Source organism: Zootoca vivipara, chromosome 16, assembly GCF_963506605.1.
Source record: "Zootoca vivipara chromosome 16, rZooViv1.1, whole genome shotgun sequence".
In the NCBI taxonomy this organism is placed as follows: Eukaryota; Metazoa; Chordata; class Lepidosauria; order Squamata; family Lacertidae; genus Zootoca; species Zootoca vivipara.
In genome coordinates, this window is record NC_083291.1 from 32,503,630 (window position 1) to 32,523,460 (window position 19,831).

Sequence of the window (19,831 nt, forward strand, 5' to 3'; positions counted from 1 at the left end):
CAGGATCTGAATTAAGCAACTGCCCTTCAGTGCACGAAGGCGTCCTTGCGTGGGTTTCTCCTCTTGTTTACTCTGGGAAATAGGACTGACTCTGCAAGTTGGCTGAGGAACATATGAAGATTCCTGGTACTGAGTCACACCAGTGGCTCATTTAGCTCAGTATTGTTTGCACTGACAGGCAGCAGCTCTCGGGGGGTTCAGGTAGGAGTCTCTCCTAGCCCTACATGGAGATAACCCTCCTCTAGAAGTGCAAAGGGTGGCAACATGAGAACGGGGCCTTCTCTGCAGTGGCTCCCCGTCTGTGGAATGCTCTCCCCAGGGAAGTTTGCCTGGCGCCTTCATTACATACCTTTAGGTGCCAGGCAAAAACGTTCCCTTTTTAACCAGGCCTTTGGTTGATCTTACTCAGGAGTCAGGAAACTTTTCCAGCAGTGGGCCGGTCCACTGTCCCTCAGGCCCTGAGGGGGGCCAGACTATATTTTGGGGGGGGGGAATGAACAAATTCCTATGCCCCACAAATAACCCAGAGATGCATTTTAAATAAAAGGACATATTCTACTCATGTAAAAACATGCTGATTCCCAGACTGTCCGCGGGCCGGATTTAGAAGGCGATTGGGCCACATCCGGCCCCCGGGCCTTAGTTTGGGAACCCCTGATCTTACTGACATCCAACCCCCTTTTAGAATGTGGCTCTTTTCCGGGTGTGTGTGTGGTGTTATTGGGTTGTTGTTTTTATTCGGATTATATATGTTGTGATCTTTTCTGTGAACCGCCCCGAGTCCTCCGGGTATAGGGCAGTATATAGACTCAAATAATAATAATAATAATAATAATAATAATAAAAATAATAATAATATAATATAGAGATATGGAACCTGGGGCTTCTGCACTCAAAGCAAATGCTCTCCTTTAACAACGTAAGATGTTGGAATCAGGCAGTGGCCCATCGAGTGCAGACAATCCTTGTTTTGTGTGGGGGCGCTGTGGGTGGCGCTGTGGTTAAACCACTGAGCCTAGGGCTTGCTGATCAGAAGGTCGGCGGTTCGAATCCCTGTGACGGGGTGAGCTCCCGTTGCTTGGTCCCAGCTCCTGCCAACCTAGCAGTTCGAAAGCACGTCAAAATGCAAGTAGATAAATAGGAACCGCTACAACGGGAAGGTAAACAGCGTTTCCATGTACTGCTCTGGTTTGCCAGAAGCGGCTTTGTCATGCTGGCCACATGACCTGGAAGCTGTACGCTGGCTCCCTCGGCCAATAATGCGAGATGAGCGCGCAACCCCAGAGTCGGTCACGACTGGACCTAACGGTCAGGGGTCCCTTTACCTTTACCTATGTTCCAGACCCCCATGCGGCGTAGCATGCACAAGCACACCCCACCCTGTTCCCCCCTTTCTTTGTGATGTCTTTATGACATTTGGGGGCTACTTCCAGGTCAGGTGCTGTCCGTGTGTGTGCATGATCGTGCATCATTCAGGCACGTCTAAATCAGTTCTTGCCTGTACAACAACCAATGGCCAACTAGATGCCTGTGGGAAACTCTGCTGGGTTCTTTTGGAGGTGTTGCTGCTTTTTTCCATTCCATTCTGTTTTCAGATTTCCCAGAAGGGTCTTCTAAACGGGCCATTTTGCTTTCCCCTTGGACTTAATGGTGTCAAAAGCTTTTCCCGTCTCCAGCCTGCAGTAAACCGGCTATGCTTTGCTGCAATACTTGTGAATGCTCATTGGGACAGACTTTGCAACCCCCCAAGTTCTCTCCAGGTCTCCTGAGTACCCCATAATATCCTATGCATCATAGAGGAACCCACATCCCCAACCACTGATGAGCTGTAGGGTGGAATCTACCTCTCCCAAAAATCCTTGGAACATATTTTTTTTAACCTTTATGTCATTATTTCTGCTTCAAAGAGGGATTTTCTGCTCTACTTAAAGCGTGGTCAGATTCTTCTTCCCTTTGGTTATTTTTTCACACTTTCGTCCTCCCAGCCTCCCTTGATTGTGCTTAAAATTTAGCAGCCTTGGGATCTATTCTGATGTTGAGCATCTCTCTCGATGGTTTCTGCCTCTGGACCCCACCCTACAAAGGATCCCCCCCCCTCACCTCTTTGAGTCATAATGTGTCAGGTTACTCCTAAGAAGCTGGATTAGAAAAAGATTTCTGCTATTATCCTTATCTTGCCTTTCCACTTAAGATGAGCTCATCCACACTTTTTGCTTGACCCATATTTTGATCGCATCGTGTACCAATTAATCCCCCCCCCCGGGTCTGAGACCTTTTCTCATTGATCTGCAGCTGTGTTTTGTGAAAGTCCCCTCTCACCCACTGAGCTGAAACTCAGTTGAAGTAAAACCTCTCTTTGGATTTTCTGCTCATCTGACAAGGTCCGGTTCAGCAGGTAGGATCGGATTTTTTGCAAGGCACAGCCGCCGAAGCCATGAGAAAAGCTTGCGCACAGATGACAGGAGGTGGTTTTTTTGGGGGGGAGGGGGGAACAAATTAAGTAATGCACATCAGGTAAAGACTCCCCCTCCCACCTCTGCTGTGTCCAGCAACATAAAAATGTGACTTGAAAAGCAGCAAAGGGGCTACTAATGTGCCAGCGCGTCCATTAAGGCGAACTAGGCAGCTGCCTAGGGCGCCAAAATGGAGGGGGCGCTGGCCAGCCTGCCCGCCGCCCACCTGAAGCCGCTGAGTTCGGCGCTCCTTCCACCCCTTGATGGCCAGGCGGCCTGGCGCCTTGCACCACCCAGCCTGGGCCTAGGGACGGCCCTGGAGGCCGCTCGCTTGCTCGGGCCGGGCCTACCCCTCCAGTAGCTAGCGCGCCAAGATTGGGCTCCAGAGGAAGCAGAGGAAGGCCGCGCCAGAAACAGGGAAGGCTGCTAGCTGACAAGGTAAAGAGACTGCTTTTTACCCCTCACCAACAACCAAGGAACTCTCTCTTTTTTTCTTCTACTTTTTTATTTTTTTCTATTTTCTAAAAAAAGGTCTATAACTCTGGGAAATTTGGGGGGGGGGCGCCAGAAGGTGATCTCGCCTAGGGCGCAAAAAACCCTAGCACCGGCCCTGCTAACGTGTCAGAGGCAGTCACTGGTCAGCATACATTGGAACCAAGCACCAACCTGCCTCCCATTTCAAAGCTGGGATCTGTCCTGGGTGTGTGGGTGTGTGGGTGTCAATGTGCAGCAGAACCAGGCAGGTTCCCCCAGTGGTAATAGGGGTGCCAATGATCACTGCAACTCCACGAGATGAGATCTTGCACGGAGCCCCAGGCCGAGGGAGGTTGACAGTTATTTTGTGTTTCTTCCACTTGCGAATTATTGCACCAGCTGTTGTCACCTTCTCGCCAAGCTGCTTGGCAATAGTCTTGTAGCCCAGTCCTGCCTTGTGCAGGTCTACAATCTTGTCCCTGACATCCTTGGACAGCTCTTTGCTCTTGGTCTTGGTGGCTAGTTCGTAATCTGCTGGATTGATTGCTTCTGTCGACAGGTGTCTTTTGTACAGGTACTGTAACGAGCTGGGATTACAGGTAAGACCTCTCCCTTACAGCAGGTGCTTGTAATCTCAGCTCGTTACATACAGTGAAGATACCAGGTAGCCTGACATCTGGCTAGTTGATAGGAGATCAAATACTTATTTCACTCATTATAATGCACATCAATATCTAACTTTTGTCTTCTGGGTTTCTGGGGTTTTTCCTGTTGTTATTCTGTCTCTCACAGCTACAATAAACCTACCATTAAAATTATGGACTGGTCATTTCTTCGTCAGAGGGCAAACGGGCAAATTTAGCAGGGGATCAAATACTTTCCCCCCCTCTCCGTGTGTGTGTGTGTGTGTGTGTATGATTTTAAAAAGTATATACATACAACAAAAAGCAATTCCAAGTCCAAATGTTGAGATTGCTCTGAATCTCCTGACTTTCCCCCATCCCTTCCATGGGTCCTAACAGCATTTTTTACAACTACATATCAGTACTTATCCAAATTTTTAATCCTTCTAAATTATCCATACTTTCCATTACTTTATAAGCGTGGTTAAAATCCTGCTAACGTTTTAACCTGTTTACAGTGGTCTCGTAAATAAATTATAATCTTTTCCCCATTCCCCCCGTTCAAGTTCTTGTCTTCTTGATTTCTGAGCTTCCCAGTTCATTTTGCCATTTCGGCATAGTCCATCAACTGGGTTTGCCATTCTTCTCTAGTCGGGGTAGTTTCTTCCTTCCGCCGATGAGCCCTTCTGATCCCCAAGGAAACAGTGCTAATCCATCTGGCAACGTCTCCGTAACTGGGTTCCATGTGTCGCTCTTAAAAGCAGCAACCTCAAATACTTTCCCAGATAGGAGTCAAGAGCATTGGATCCCTAACCACGTTCCCCAAGACAGAGTCCAGCTGGCCCCATCCTTGGGAATGCTGTATCCAGAGGGTGATTCCTGCTTCTGAGGCATTAATTTTTATTTTTATTTTGCTAAAATGCTAAATAAAAAGTGAGAACTGGACCATAAAGAAGGCTGATCACCGAAGAATTGATGCTTTTGAATTATGGTGCTGGAGGAGACTCTTGAGAGTCCCATGGACTGCAAGAAGATCAAACCTCTCCATTCTTAAGGAAATCAGCCCTGAGTGCTCACTGGAAGGACAGATCCTGAAGCTGAGGCTCCAATACTTTGGCTACCTCATGAGAAGAGAAGACTGCCTGGAAAAGACCCTGATGTTGGGAAAGATTGAGGGCACTAGGAGAAGGGGACGGCAGAGGACGAGATGGTTGGACAGTGTTCTCGAAGCTACGAACATGAGTTTGACCAAACTGCGGGAGGCAGTGCAAGACAGGAGTGCCTGGCGTGCTATGGTCCATGGGGTCACGAAGAGTCGGACACGACTAAACGACTAAACAACAACAAAATGCTAAAATGAACTACAAACACCCAAATTAAAAATATTTCACCCTTGTTGTCGAGAGTTCAAAAGATGAAGGTGCTTTTCATACTAACTTAATTCGCAATGCCTGACTGAATTATGGTTTTCACTCTGGAGTAATTAAACCTTGGAGTTTCCTGTTTGGTTCGAAACAAATGTGCTAGCCTTGACTAATGTGAGGGTTCGGCACTTGCTCTCTTGGTACACGCCTGGTAAGTAAGCCAGGCTCGGTCAGCGGGTGCCTTAACTTTCCTATCTGTAAAATAGGAAGAAATTCACAAGCAGGGCTCGACCATTTAGGGCAGGAGAAGAGGGCAATCCGTAGCTATCGGGAGTTACTTTTCAGCAGCAGAGCGAAAGAGGCCAACACGATTGCAAGTACAGTCTGGTCGCAGACATGGGGAACCGAATGGATTTCAGCGAAGCCGTCTAGGTTGCATCTCTTGCCCTTCTGACCCAGAGCGGACACAGGATGCATTTCAATGAATTCTCCCCCTTGAAATATCCTCTTTCCTCTCTCCTCTCCCCTCCCTGTGTGTGTGTGCATGCATGCATGTGTAGATGTGTGTCGCTTCCCCCTCCTCTCCCTGGAAGGGCTCCAGCTGCTAACACGAAACAACGTTTTAATCCAGCGGTCCAGCTTCTAATTGGGACATTGGCATGATCAGCATGGATTCCCCGCTGCATCCTGCAGACCGTTGAAATTGCTTGGCTAGAGGAGGAAGAGAGCGAGGAGGAGAAGAGATTGGATGTGGGCCGAGGAAGCCATGGCTGCTGCCTAAAAAATACATAACACTCACTGACATACAGAAGGTGAGAGATGCAGTGGCTGGGCTGGGGGGCTGATGTGATGGCGGGGGGGCTGTGGGGGGGGCTGGTGAGCCAGCAGAGTCTCACTTCATCCTGTGTCAAATGGGCTCTCCGTTTTCAAAGCATCAATGCCTCTTTCTTTCTCTCCCCCCCCCCCCCCCGGTTATCCATACAGGCATTGTCACAGCTTTGACAATTACTGGGCTCTCTCTCTCTCTCTCTCTCTCTCTCTCTCTCTCTCTCTCTCTCTCTCTCTCTCTCTCTGTGTGTGTGTGTGTGTGTGTGTGTGTATGTCTGCATTTCTGTTTTAAAGGCCACGTTGCTAAGTTACACACTCTGGGGGTGGTGCAGATGTGTGTGTTTGTGTGTCTGTCACTGTGTGTGTATACATGCACAGACACGGGTGCAGATTTTCCGTCGCTCGCTCTTTGCAGCCCAGCAGTGAGCAGATTCCGTTTGCCAGGAAGAACGGAGCAGGCAGACTCCGCGTCTTAATCTCGGCTCATGGGGATGGAGAGTTGCTCTCGGCGATGGGACGCTGGACCGGCGGGGGGGGGGGGGCAGGTAGCAGGAGCATCTTTTCAGCTGGATTCTCATGGCACCGGCCCTACTGCTAGCAAAGTTGGACAGGTGGCACTGAACTGGCCTCTGTTGGGAGCAACATGGTTCTGCTGCTCCGGGGGGGGGGGGGAGTGGTCATCTCCAGTTTGTTTAGGTGGGGCGTTGGTGATGTGGTGGTCATGCAAAAAGAAAGGAAGGAAGGAGGGCGGTTGAAGCCAGAACCTTTGCTTCATAATGGGACACGTGTGTGTCCCACGTGCATTTATTATGATTGACAGTTGGGATTAATTGAGCCTGTAATAGAAGACTTGAGGGTGTTCTCATGTACATCTCTGAGTCTTAATATTTAGAATAGGGGCAACCCTCTGCTGCAAATCTCTCTCCCCCCCCCACCCGATCCTAATCCTGCACTATAAAGAAACATGATTATTTGCTCAAAATGAGGTCTGCTAATCACTACAGTATACTTAAAAAAAAAACACTTACCTCGTCCAGAGTTGTGCCTCCTTTATCCTGAAAAGGGCATTTTGAGTTAGTTTTCAGATTCTGTTGCCAGAGAGAAACATGGTGGCTGAGGCCAGGAAGTAAGAGGGGAGCAATAGAGGAACAGGGAGGTGGAAGCAGGGAGACAATTGCAGGGCCCAGCCGGGTGGGAACACGGAGACAATTGTACCCAGCTCCCAAGTCCTAGAAGCCAGAGCAACTCTCTGCATGTCTGACTCACAGAAAATCTCACTGTATTCAATAGTGCCTACTCGCAGGAAAGTGTGGGTTGCGCTCTTAGGTGTGTTAAATATTGCAGAATATAATTTTGGGTGGTTCAAGTGGGGTTGGTGAAGAAGTTCTATTCAGGACCCATTTAAAGCCAAATTTGTCAGATTTGCACTTTGTGAACCAAAACGCAGGTATCCTTTGAAATCCACACATAGCCGAATTTTGCTATGCAGTTCGGCAACCAGACAGTATTTACAAAAATGCATATATTAGGGGAAAGTGTGCATAAACATGAAAACAGCAAACAAAAATGCATTACATATGGGGAAATTGCTTGCCGAAATGTGTTACAGTAGTCAAAATGGCATATTTATTAGAAATTCTCACTCAAATGTTGATGAATTTTAATGAGGATTCTTTTTTAAAAAAACAACCACACCAATTGTTTGCAAAATTTGGAGAACAGAATTTAAGACTGGATAAAGGAGAAAGGAGGAGAAGTGAAACTGACATATATTTAGATGTGAGTAATACAAACAGAGAGAGAGGTTTGAAAAAAGAAACGGATAGTTTCCATCCTGCTGCTTTTAACCATTGTGTCCTGTTTTCTTGTTTTCTTAATGCTGATTTCATTTTATCCTCTCTCCTTTTAACAAACCACCCTGCTATCATTCATCCATTTTTAAAATGAAAGATGCTATTGTTTTGATTTTATTTATTTAGGTGCCATAGCCCTCTTTCAACTAGATGCTGGAACATCCTTTCCATTACAGAGTATGTGAAACCATCAATTTAAGAGCCAGTGTAGCATAGTGCAGCATAGTGGTTAGAGCATCAGATGGGGACTTAGGAGACCATGGTTCCCACCCAACCATGCAGTACCCTGGGCCAGTCACTATTTCTCAGAGTAATCCTACCTGGAGTGATTGTGGTGAGAAGAAGAAGAAGAAGAAGAAGAAGAAGAAGAAGAAGAAGAAGAAGAAGAAGAAGAAGAAGAGGAAGAAGAAGAAGAAGAAGAAGAAGAAGAAGAAGAAGAAGAAGAATAGTAGTAGTAGTAGTAGTTTGGATTTGATATCCCGCTTTATCACTACCCGAAGGAGTCTCAAAGCAGCTAACATTCTCCTTTCCCTTCCTCCCCCACAACGAACACTCTGTGAGGTGAGTGGGGCTGAGAGACTTCAGAGAAGTGTGACTAGCCCAAGGTCACCCAGCAGCTGCATGTGGGGGAGCGGAGACGCGAACCCGGTTCCCCAGATTACGAGTCTACCGCTCTTAACCACTACACCACACTGGCTCTCAGTGTGAGGATAAAATGGAAGCAGGGATTATGTAAGCAGCCTTGAGCAACTTGGAGATAAAGACTCAATATACAGGCGTCCCTCCCATCTATGGATGGGCCCCCATGCTCATAACTGAAATCACGTAAAATGGGGGAGTATTCGCTAAAAAGCATCTAAACACCTGCTTTTCTCCTGCTCACCAGCTCTCTCCCCGATCTAGACTAAAATATCTAGAGTTGAATCTCTGGGGACCAGCTGGAGGCTGAAGAACGCACAGGAAAGCAGTTGTTGCTGAACTTTCCTGTACATCAGCTATTAGGTGAGGAAGCTAATCAGTCTAAACAAAGCCCTGCTTTGCCTTGAGTCTATTTGGGGCTTCCTCTGCCCTCACTGACGTCCTCTTTAGGCTCTGGGGAGGGTCTCCTTGTGAGCCACAAGGACTCTCCAGCTCTCTCCCACCATTCCCAGGTTTGAATTAAATCATTTACAGTGGTGCCTCAACTTACGAATTTAATCTGTTCCGAAGGCACCTTCGTAGGTCGAAAAATTTGTAAGTCGAGAAGCGCCATTGGAAATGCGATTTCCCATAGGAATGCATTGGAAACGGGAAAATTCGTTAAGTCGAAGCAACCCCATCTAAAAATTCGAAAATTGAAAAAACCCTATCTAAAACCGCTGCGGTCTCTGTTCAGATGTCGAGAAATTCGTAAGTGTGCGGCCATTTGCCCCATTCGTAAGTCAAGAAATTCGGTTGTCGAGTCGTGCGTAAGTCGAGGTACCACTGTATTTATTTCCCAGCACCGCGGGTAAACACAGTTCCGTGTGAATCAATTGTGCAAAAGTGGAGGGGAAGCATAGAAATGCAACTAAAATAATAAATACCATCGAGGCAGGAGCAGGAAGGGTCAGGAGCTGGAGAGATTTAGCTTAGGGCCACACTGAGGAGCTCCTCAATGAATTTCACCCTTGTTCAAAACAGAAATCATTTCAAACTTACAAGCAAAAATGCCACCCTGGTCCTGTAGCTTAGGGACGATGAACTTGAGGCCCTCCAGGTGTTGATGGGAGTTAAAGTTCAGCAATATATAGAAGTTCATAGCCAGTTCCCTCATCTATGATATATGACTTCTGTGGAAGGGGAAATGTCCAAATGTGACAAGGTAAGGGGAAATCCCCATACGAACCACAAACAATAACTTGCCTATGGCGCTACAGGGAACTCCATGATGGGAGCTGGCTGGAGCAGCAAACTCTTTATCATCTGCTGATAGGATCACATGGAAAAGCATTTGGGCACAAGTGGCAGGGAGTCAAGGATTAAACACTTTGGATGTGCATGCGCTGTACCATCGCCACTCCCAGTAGGAGTTCGAAACACCTGGTTTGAAGCCTGATCTCCAGACTTTTAGGTCCAATTTATTTTTAGCAGTTAAGGAAAGCTTTCCAAGGGCTCAGCTTGCGAAACCAAAGCAAAGCACGGAAACAGCTTTGACTCCTCCGCAGACTAGCTGAAATAAGCCTTGGGAAACCCAAGCTGCTAGACAAAATCTGAGCTTTCTTTGCAAAGCCTGAGTAGCTGAAACAACAGTAACGTACTTAAATTGGGGGATGCTTATCCTTAAAGCAGGGCAACATGAAGTGGTGACTTTCAAGGGTTGAGATTGTGACCATGCACTGGAGAAAAATGTGTGTGTGCGACCAAATCAGATTATATTGTTATGGGTTGGGGGGGGCAGATCCCCCAAATTCCTGGGTGTTGGATCCTCTCCATAATTCCTGCATTTAGCAATAAAGTTTGATTAAACTTTACTAAACACGGAAACCCCCTGGATGTAGTTAGGCTGAGGAGCCAGGCCAGCCCAGCAGAGCTAGCTGGGTGGGTCTTTAGCAGGGGACAAAGGCCAGTGATGACTAGCCAAGGAAACCATTAGAGGGCAAGACTGCCAGGTAAGGGGGAGTGGGGGCCCTCCTTTGTGGGGTGCTAGTGGGCAGAGGCAACGGCTGAGTTTAGGGTTTCAACTTTGAATGACGTAGGCTGGGGGCAGGTCTTTGGAGTCAGGAGCTAGAAGGAGAGGCAGAACTCCAAGTGAGCTGAGGATGACCGGCCGGAATGAAGAGACACAGGACAGCTTTTTGCTGCCTTGTGAAGCCAATGCTGCCCTTATGGGGGATGCCAGACCCTCATTAAAAAAAGTTACAGGACCCCCTGGACAGTTAAGTCCAGTCAAAGGTGACTATGGGGTTGCCGGTGCTCATCTCGCTTTCAGGCCGAGGGAGCCGTGTTTGTCCACAGACAGCTTTCCGGGTCGTGTGGCCAGCATGACTAAACCGCTTCTGGTGCAACAGTACACTGTGACAGAAACCAGAACGTACAGAAGCGCCATGTCACGGTCCGGTCGGCGGGTGGTTGAAGCCCTGACTGAGGACGTCAGGACCAGAGGCAAGATGGTGATGTAGAAGCAGGAACAGGTGCAGGGCTGATGGTCCAGCAGCAGGCAGTCGCAGGGCATAGCTGCCAAGTTATCCCTTTTTTAAAGGGATTTTCCCTTATGCAGAATAGGCTTCCTCGCGAGAAAAGGGAAAACTTGGCAGCTATGTCGCAGGGTCAAGGAGCAAGGCAGAGGCGAAGGTCTGGGAGTCGAGGAGCAAGGTGTCAGCAAGGCGAAGGTCCAAGGGTCGAGGATCAAGGCGTCGGCAAGGCAAGGGTCCAAGGAGCAAGAGGCCAGAGGCAACCAGGCAGGGATAGCGTTGCTGTGGCAAAGAGCTGAAGGGAAATGCTGAGCTTTTATCCCTCCCAGCTCCTGCCACCAGGTGCAGTGAGGTATCAAGTGGCCTCACCTGAGTGACCACTCCTTGCCTCTCCAGCACAAGCTGAGGTCTTCACCTGAGTGGCCACTCCTTGCTTCTCCAGCACAAGCTGAGGCAGGCCCCAGTCCTGCAAAGCACTACAGGCCCCAGAGCAGGCATCCCCAAACTGCGGCCCTCCAGATGTTTTGGCCTACAACTCCCATGATCCCTAGCTAACAGGACCAGTGGTCGGGGAAGATGGGAATTGTAGTCCAAAACATCTGGAGGGCCAAAGTTTGGGGGTGCCTGCCCCAGAGCCTGATTCCTGCCCATACTCCTGACACGCTGTTACCTTCCTGCTGCAGTGGTACCTATTTATCTACTTGCAGTACCGTGCTTTCAAACTGCTAGGTTGTCAGGAAATGGGACAGAGCAACGGGAGCTCACCATGCAAATTCAAACTGCCGACCTTCTGATCAGCAAGCCCAAGAGGCTCAGTGGTTTAGACCACAGCGTCATCCGTCATAGGATGCAAATGCGCTGCAATCCCTCCATCTAGGTACAGGTTGTGTAAATAAGACCATATATTGTAAAGACGCCACAGTTTTTGCCTAATTTCTGAAAGAAACATGAATCCTGGGTAAGTGCCTGGAATCTCGTACTTTTCAGAGAGAGGGATGGTGTGTAACAATATTCTCACTTCTCCAGAAGCCACTTGACCAACTTGCTTTGGTATCTCCTTTCTGTAGTTCACGTCTTTCCTTGAGGAGAGGTCCAAGCCCTGGTGCCATGGCTGGTGATAAGCAGGAGCTTAAGAGAAGCATCTCCATCATTCCCTGCTTTGTGTTTGTGGAGGTAAGGCTGCCACTGGATTTAGCCAAATGAACAAGTGACCAGACCAGGCTTTCCCTGGAACTGAGAAAGGAGTAGTCAGCATGGGTTAGTTAGGCCTCCAGGGCCACAGTTGCCCAAGGACAACCCCAATTCTGTAGTTAAGGGGTGCTGCTGCTTCTTTGGCGATCACTCGTAGCTGAGTAAGATTGTCTTCCATGAACACGGCTTTAACAGCGAGTCCGTAAGTGACTGTGGAGGCCAATTCTGGATCCACACGTCCTTCCACAGTGGGGACATAGGTTTCTGGACAGGAGTTGATCATGGTGAGGGTTTGCCAAACATGCCTTCCTCTTAGCACATTTCTCCCTTTTGTCCTGAGTTTGAGCGTCTTCAAAGCCCATGACACCTTTGGTAAAGGCTGTTTTCCATTTGGAGCCCTTGCAATTGTTTTTTTAGCTTTGCCTTGAGAGAGTCTTTAAACCTCTTTTGTTGACCACCAGCATTACGCTTTCCATTGTTAAGTTTAGAATAGAGTAGTTGCTTTGGAAGACGATCATCAGGCATCCACACAACATGACCAGTCCAACGAAGTTGATGTTGAAGAATCATTGTTCAGCAAGGTGCTTGAACATATTGTGTTTCGCATTAACGGTACTTCCAAGTCTTTTGAAGCCGTTCAAAGTATTTTATTCCTGTCCAGCGCAGAGCATTTTGCCAGTCTTGGAGCAGCTGCCCAGCGCAATCTAAGCAATTTTGCTGCAGCAGCCTTTAGAATATCAACAGGGACCCGTGATTGCACACAGTTGTTTCCTCAGTTGCTGGGTCACCTCTGTTGCTTTGCTGGGGTGCAGAGACAGATGTTGCACATGCTTCATGACGAATGGTTCAGGGAGTTGGGTATGTTTAGTTTGGAGAAGACCAAGAGGGGACAACAGCCATCTTCAAATATCTAAAGGGCTGTTTCATGGAAGATGGAGCAAGCTTGTTTTCTGCTGCCCCAGAGGTTGGGACCCAAACCAATGGATTCGCATCACAGAAAAGGAGATTCTGACTAAACATCAGGAGGAATTTTCTGACGGTAAGAGCCATTCAACCGTGGAACGGACTCCCTTGGAAAGTGGTGGACTCTCCTTCCCTGGAGGTTTTAAAGCAGATGTTGGGTGGCCATCTGTCTGAGACCCTTTAGTGCATTGCAGGGGGTTGGCCTAGATAATCCTTGGGGTCCCTTCCAAGTCAACAATTCTATGGTTCCTTGCTAATTTTGCAAGGGCCTCTCTTTCCACACCCACCCACCCCATGGAACCAGGAGCTGCTCTGGGAGATGTTGCGTATGGAGGTCTGAAGAGGGGCATACAGACATAGACCTCCCCCCTCCAGACCTCCACACGCAATCTGGAGGAGCCATGGGAGGGAGGCAGGCAAGGAGGTATACATCTCTGGGGCAGTGTCAGCTGCGAGACACCACTGCCCCTTCCTTGCATAGAGCCCCTTCTCATGCGTCACACATAGGGGGTGCCATTTGAACTGTTGCCTGGCCGTGGCAGGCAGGCAGGCAGGGATGGGAACCAAAACGGGCAGGTGTACTCTGCCCTCCCCGCTCCCAAACCCCTGAAAATGCCCTCACCTACACGTGGTCTCAGACACCAGCCCTCTCCGTGCGAACATCTGCTTGTGAGCAGTGAATCGCCAGGGAATGGAAGGGAGCCCGGAGAGTTATTTGGTGCTTGGGGGGAGGAAGAGGGGGCAGGGGAAGGAGGGGTTGCATCAGAAGGAGGCAACTGTCTGCCTGACTTTGAGTCAGGCAAGCTCGGTGCCTCTCCCGCCAGCCGTGATGTGATGCACAGCTACAGCAGGCACCCGAGCGTGAAAAGGAGTACACGAGGAATCTTGCACGGAGGAGCAGGCGGAGGGCGGGGGGGGCCTGCCAGGCTCCAGTGGCTCCAGGGATCCGGCTCTCCTGGCTGCCTCTGTCTCCCATTCAGTCTTCAGCGCCGCTCCCCTGCCTGATGTGCCATGTTCTACTTCCAGCTGGTGATTATGGCGGGCACTGTAGTGCTGGCGTACCACTTTGAATACACCAACACTTTCCCGGTGCACCTCCAAGGCTTCTTCTGCTATGACAGTGCCTACGCAAAGCCCTACCCTGGCCCTGAAGACACAAGCCGGGCGCCTCCGGTCCTCGTCTACTCTCTCGTCACTGCTGTGCCCACCGTAATGGTAAGAGCCCAGCAGGGCACGTGGTGGGTGGGTGGGTGTGGAGGGGGTGACAACCCCCTGCTGTTGTTGTGAGATTTAGGACCCACATGTTCCCTCTGGGGGTAAGATCACCAGGGAACTTGGTTTCGGATATCAAAGTCAAGGGGCCTAAAGGAAGCAGAGGTACCGGTACAACTAGCTCTTTCTTTGCAAATAACTTTGAAGCTCCGCTGGGGGGGAAAAAGGTGCGGAGCTGTTCAGTCATGTTCTTTTGTACTAGAATTTGAGAACCATTCCGGCATGTAGATCAACCGTGCCTGACGCACACACACATGCAGATATATATGCTTGAGATGTAGGTGTGCTGTGACTACCCACCAAGGTTGGGCAGATTCGTCCATTTCGGGCGCATGAATTTGACATGTGCTCATTCATAAGTCAGTACTGTCCCATTTCTGCATTAATCTGCAATTATTAAAAAAAAAGGTCCTTACAAAAATGCACATTTAAATAGGAACTTAAATTGTATTTTGGAATGCATTTTCTGAGAAACACACACACACACACACACACACACACACACACCCTAAATTATGCATTTTGGTACATTTCATTAGCTGAACACTACATCCCAAAATTTGGAGGCACACATTTCAAGCTCTGTGTTCGCCCAGGAGGTTCTAGTCAGGCCACTTTGTATAGGAATTTCTACTATATGAATTTTTCAAGAACTGCCGCTACACACACAAAGAAGTCTGAGCAAGACACCCACATGTAGGCATAGAGGAGAAATTAAATTTGGATTTCATTTAAAGCTGAATCCATGAAATCCACATTTTCTGGAACAATATGCAAACCAAAACACAGCTATCCTTTGAAATGCACACCTCTCTGAATTTTGCAGTGCAGTTCTCCAACCAATGTTTACTAAAATGCATGTATTCGGGGGAAGGGTGCATAAAAATGAAGATATTACTGAAAATAGCATACAATAGCATTGTATGTTTGACACAAATCTGTGTCAAAACTACATATAAAAAACGTTAATTAGGAGAAATTTGCAGAAGTATGGAAAAATGCGAAGCGGAGAGAAGCAGAACTGAAACGTCCTTCCATCCTTACTCTTGTGTATGTTGAGAATTTGCAATGCTCCACCTCAAATTTATTAATCTAATCAAGGCAGCATGCGCAGCTCTCCCTCCCTCTTCCCATGTATCATCACAACATCCTGGTGAAGTGGGTGAGAGTGGGAGACACTAAGAGCACTGAGCAGGTATTTGAAGCCAGTTGTCCCTACACCCACAGTCAAACCCTTTCGCGAGTCCATCATACTGGATCTCATCTTCAGTGCATCATGAATTAATACTGTATGCAGGAGAAATTGCAGACCGATATGCAAACAGTAGGACTGAGCCGAGCTCTCCTGGGACTGTCTTCATTGCACACATTTAGAGTTAATATTACCCCACCGTTCTGTTAAACATGCAAGCTGAATGTCTGACTCTATTCTCGCTGCTATCCCAGTGCCCTCCTTTAATTCAGACGCCATCTCTTGTCAGTGTCTGGACAACGGTTCCCTGGGAGGAAGGGCAGTGACCCACATTGCAAGAAGGTCGCTGGTTAATCATATCCTGACCAACCCAATATTAAACCAGCTTTTTCAAAACTATCATCTTGCCATCATTTTATTTATTTTCAGACTTGTGTCTGTGGGATACCAAAAGTATATAGACACGACATTTAAATTCACAATACAGTTGTTTTGGGTAACAACCTCCCAATTCAACAATGTAATGCCCTAACTGAAAAAGCTTGTCTAAAAAAAAGACAAGTTTTCAGCTGCCACATAAAACTATTCAGATGACAGGCTAACCTCTGGAAGGAGCATGTTCTGCAACCAGGGTGCTGTTGCTGACAAATGCCTCTGAAGGGTAATTGATTCCCAGATGACATTTAATGCTGGAACAACTAACAGGGCCTCTCCAATGGATCTCAAGTCAAGGGCTGGTCTGGGGCAAGGCATTCCTACAGGTAGCAGAGTCTCAAACAAAAACCTTGAATTGGGCTTGGTGGCAACACTGGCGGAAGAAGGTGGGGGCAGGGAGGATGTGCACTGCTCCGGGTGTCATCCCTGAGCGGGGGTGACATTCGGTGCTCTGCCCGCCCGCAACTCGGACTCCCATGCCTACCGCGAGCCGTCGGTGGAAGCTGCTGCACTGCTTTGCTGCCGGTTCCTTCCTCTCCCCTTCCCGCTCACTTGCCTCCTTCCCTTCCTCTCCCCCTGCCTGCCTGCCTCCTCCAGCCAGGAGCACGGTGCAGCAGCTCCCCCCTTCCCCTGATGGCTGGCAGTAAGCCCGGGAGTCATGGGCGGGCAGTGCGTTGTAGCCCCATGCTCCCAGCTGGAGGAGGCAGGCAGGGGAGAGGACGGGAAGGAGGCAGGTGAGTGGGAAGGGGAGAGGAAGTAAGCAGGATCATGGGGGCGCACACAGCTATCCCGCACTTGGGAGGGTACTCTCCACACCCCTGGGGGACGTGCCTGCCCTGGGCAGCATGGCATAGCTGCCAAGTCTCCCGTTTTCCCCGGGAAATCCCCGTTTTTCCAGCTGTTCCTAGCTGAAAAAAACGGATTTCTTTGTTTTTCCCTGGTTTATTCTGGCGCGGCGGCCATTTTGGAACTGGGAGGAGCATGCTCAGAAGCGACTTTTGATGCTGCTCTGCCCAGCTCCAAAATGGCTGCAGTGCGACTTCTGGAGCGGTGGCCATTTTGGAACTGGGCAAAGCAGCATCAAAACTCACTTCTGAGCATGCTCCGCCCAGTTCCAAAATGGCGGCAGCACTACTTCCGGTCTGCTATTTCTGGCCCGGTCCCTTATTTCTCTGACAGCAACTTGGTAGGTATGCAGCATGGGCATATGATCCACCACTGGGTGGCAAATGGAGATCCTTCGACCCTTGCACCCATCTCAGCCAGGCAGATCTCTGGGAGATGCTGTCAGGTCAGGATGCTATAGAGGCAGGTGTCTTGGCAGGAAATGCAGAGCCATTTGGGTGTTGGGTGTTTTGGAAGGGTGACCGAAAGAACAGGGTCAAGACACAAGAAAAGCGTGATGGATCAGATCCAGCGCCTATCTAGTCCAGCATCCTGTTCTCACAGTAGACAACCAGATGCCCACAGAATGCCTACAGTAAAAAGAAACGGTAAAGGACCCCTGGACGGTTAAGTCCAGTCAAAGGCGACTATGGGGTTGCAGTGCTCATCTTGCTTTCAGGCTGAGGGAGCCAGCGTTTGTCCACAGACAGCTTTCTGGGTCATGTGGCCAGCATGACTAAACCGCTTCTGACACAACGGAACACAGTGACAGAAGCCAGAGTGCACGGAAACGCCATTTGCCTTCCCGCCGCAGCAGTAGTACCTATTTATCTACTTGCACAGGTGTGCTTTCGAACTGCTAGGTTGGCAGGAGCTGGGACAGAGCCATGGGAGCCCACCCACGTCCCTAGGATGCGCACAAGCAGAATATCAGTGCAACAGCACTCTCCACACCTGCAATTTCCACCAACTGATATTCAGAGGCGTACTGCCTCTGATGGTGCCCTCGGGTTCAACTCAGGAAATGTTTCTGCACACCATCCTATTTTTATCCAAAATCTACCAAATGTTGATATCATCTTTATTCAGGGCCAGCCCAAGACATTTGGGCACCGGAGGTAAACCCCAAAATGGCGCCTAACGCTTTCCAGGGAATAAGAGGGGAGTGAAGATCTATATTAGAACAAGGAGGGAATAAAGATATACACTGGGATCTGCTGCCCCTGTGGGTCCTGCTGCCTCAGGTGGTTGTCTCACCTTGCCTCAGAGGTGGGCCGGCCCTCTCATGATGCATTCTTGCCATGTGGGTTCAAAAGCATTTGTGGACTGGAAGCCCTTTAGAATGCAGTAAGTTCTTGTTCTGCTCTAGAAAGCCTGCTAGACTAGCGTTGGCATATTTCAAACTGTGAAAATCCAGACTTTTTTTTTTCCAACATCGCTTTTGAAAATGCAGTTTTTGAGCTATTTTTATGGGAAAGCAGCACTGTCGACATGGGCTGCCATATGTCCGGATTTTCCCGGACGGTTTTTCCTGATTTCCACCTGAACACTGCTACTGACTACAGTATTCCATATACCAGGAAAATCCAGGCGTATGCCAAACCCTATCTAGACTTCCATCCCAGCACTATCAGATTCTTGTCAGGTATTTTCCAAAGTGGAAATGAAAAATCCAGCTACTTCCTCGAGGTAATGCATTCCGTCGACATACTGCTGTTATCATTAGGGAATGCTTCCAGATGATCAAGTCCTTATTTTTCTGTTCGACTTCCAAAACGTTCGGGAACCAAGACATGGTTTCCGATTGGCTGCAGGAAGCTCCTGCAGCCAATCGGAAGCTGCATCAGACATTTGGGTTCTGAAGAACGTTCAGAAACCAGAACACTCACTTCCGGGTTTGCAGCGTTTGGGAGCCAAAACGTTCAACTCGCAAGGTGTTCATGAACCAAGGTACGACTGTATTTTATTTAAAAGGGGGGGGACGGTGGATTTATTATTATTCAGTTCAATTCAGTTTATTTAATTTTTTATTTTTGAAATGAGATAATAGACCCTCTCATAGTCATTTTACAGTATGGAAAGCAGGATCACATATAACTATTCCGATACCACCATGAGCGTAATAGAAGATTTAAAAAGGATGTCTGGAGAAATCCTAAGTAACAAAAGTCAGGATTAGTAGCAGAGATACACACAATTTTACATGGTTTTCTGATATTACCCTCAAACTCGGGCAAATGGGGATTGCAATAGATTCCCTATTGGATGAGTCACAAATCTTCTTTCTCATCAAGCAGAGACTGCTAGACCATGAAATCCCAAAACTCTACCCCCCCCAGCCTTTTGTATGTTCATCTGCTTACTTAGGATTGCATCCCCACCATGGAGTAATGCCAAATTACTTTTATAATTTAGTCATCACATTGCAGAGCTTTTATGCTAGCTCATCTAAATGCATTCCCCTCTTCTTTTTAGTTCGGAAAGTTTCAAAAAATCTCCTTCCAGAACAGATTCTGCTCCTGTAATAAGAAAACACCAGATACAATACATCACATAATTTTGGATTGCCCTCTTCTCAACACCCTTGGCAGAGATCTCCTTGTGCCTTCCTTACATCCTAAAATATCAATTTACGAAGAGTCTGTAATCCAATATTTATTGAGGGATGATACTCTGGAAACAACCAAGATTGTTTCGGGGTATTTAGTCGAGATTTTTAAACCTAAATCTAAAGTTGCCTGATTTACTCAATGGTGGCTATCTAGTCTTTTCTATATTGTGTGTATTTTGGATTATGATTTTATTGCTTAATCTTGTGCCAATAAAGGCTAATAACAATAGCAATAACATTGTTATACATACATATAAGTGTCTGGGGACTTCTATTTCAGTGTATCTGAAGAAGTGTGCATGCACACGAAAGCTCATACCAAAATAAAAAACTTAGTTGGTCTTTAAGGTGCTGCTGGAAGGATTTTTTTTAATTTTGTTTCAATAGCAATAACAGTATCTCTGCAGACAGGAGCAGACTTAAAGTCAACTCGGCTGGGGACCAGAATCAAAGAGCAGAATTAGGTGTTGTTGATGTTTAATTGTTTAGTCGTGTCCGACTCTTTGTGAGCCCATGGAGCAGAGCACGCCAGGCA

General features: G+C 48.0%; 1 protein-coding gene across 1 annotated transcript in view; it reads left to right on the plus strand.

Moving 5' to 3' along the window:
- The first annotated feature begins 11,818 nt into the window (after nt 1-11,818).
- PLPPR2 (phospholipid phosphatase related 2) overlaps nt 11,819-19,831 on the plus strand; it is a 35,989-nt gene continuing 27,976 nt past the window's right edge. Inside the window, exons 1-2 of the mRNA XM_060268755.1 lie at nt 11,819-11,920; nt 13,928-14,116. Coding sequence (XP_060124738.1) covers nt 11,855-11,920; nt 13,928-14,116 — 255 coding nt within the window. The 5' untranslated portion in view covers nt 11,819-11,854. The remainder of the gene's footprint in view (nt 11,921-13,927; nt 14,117-19,831) is intronic.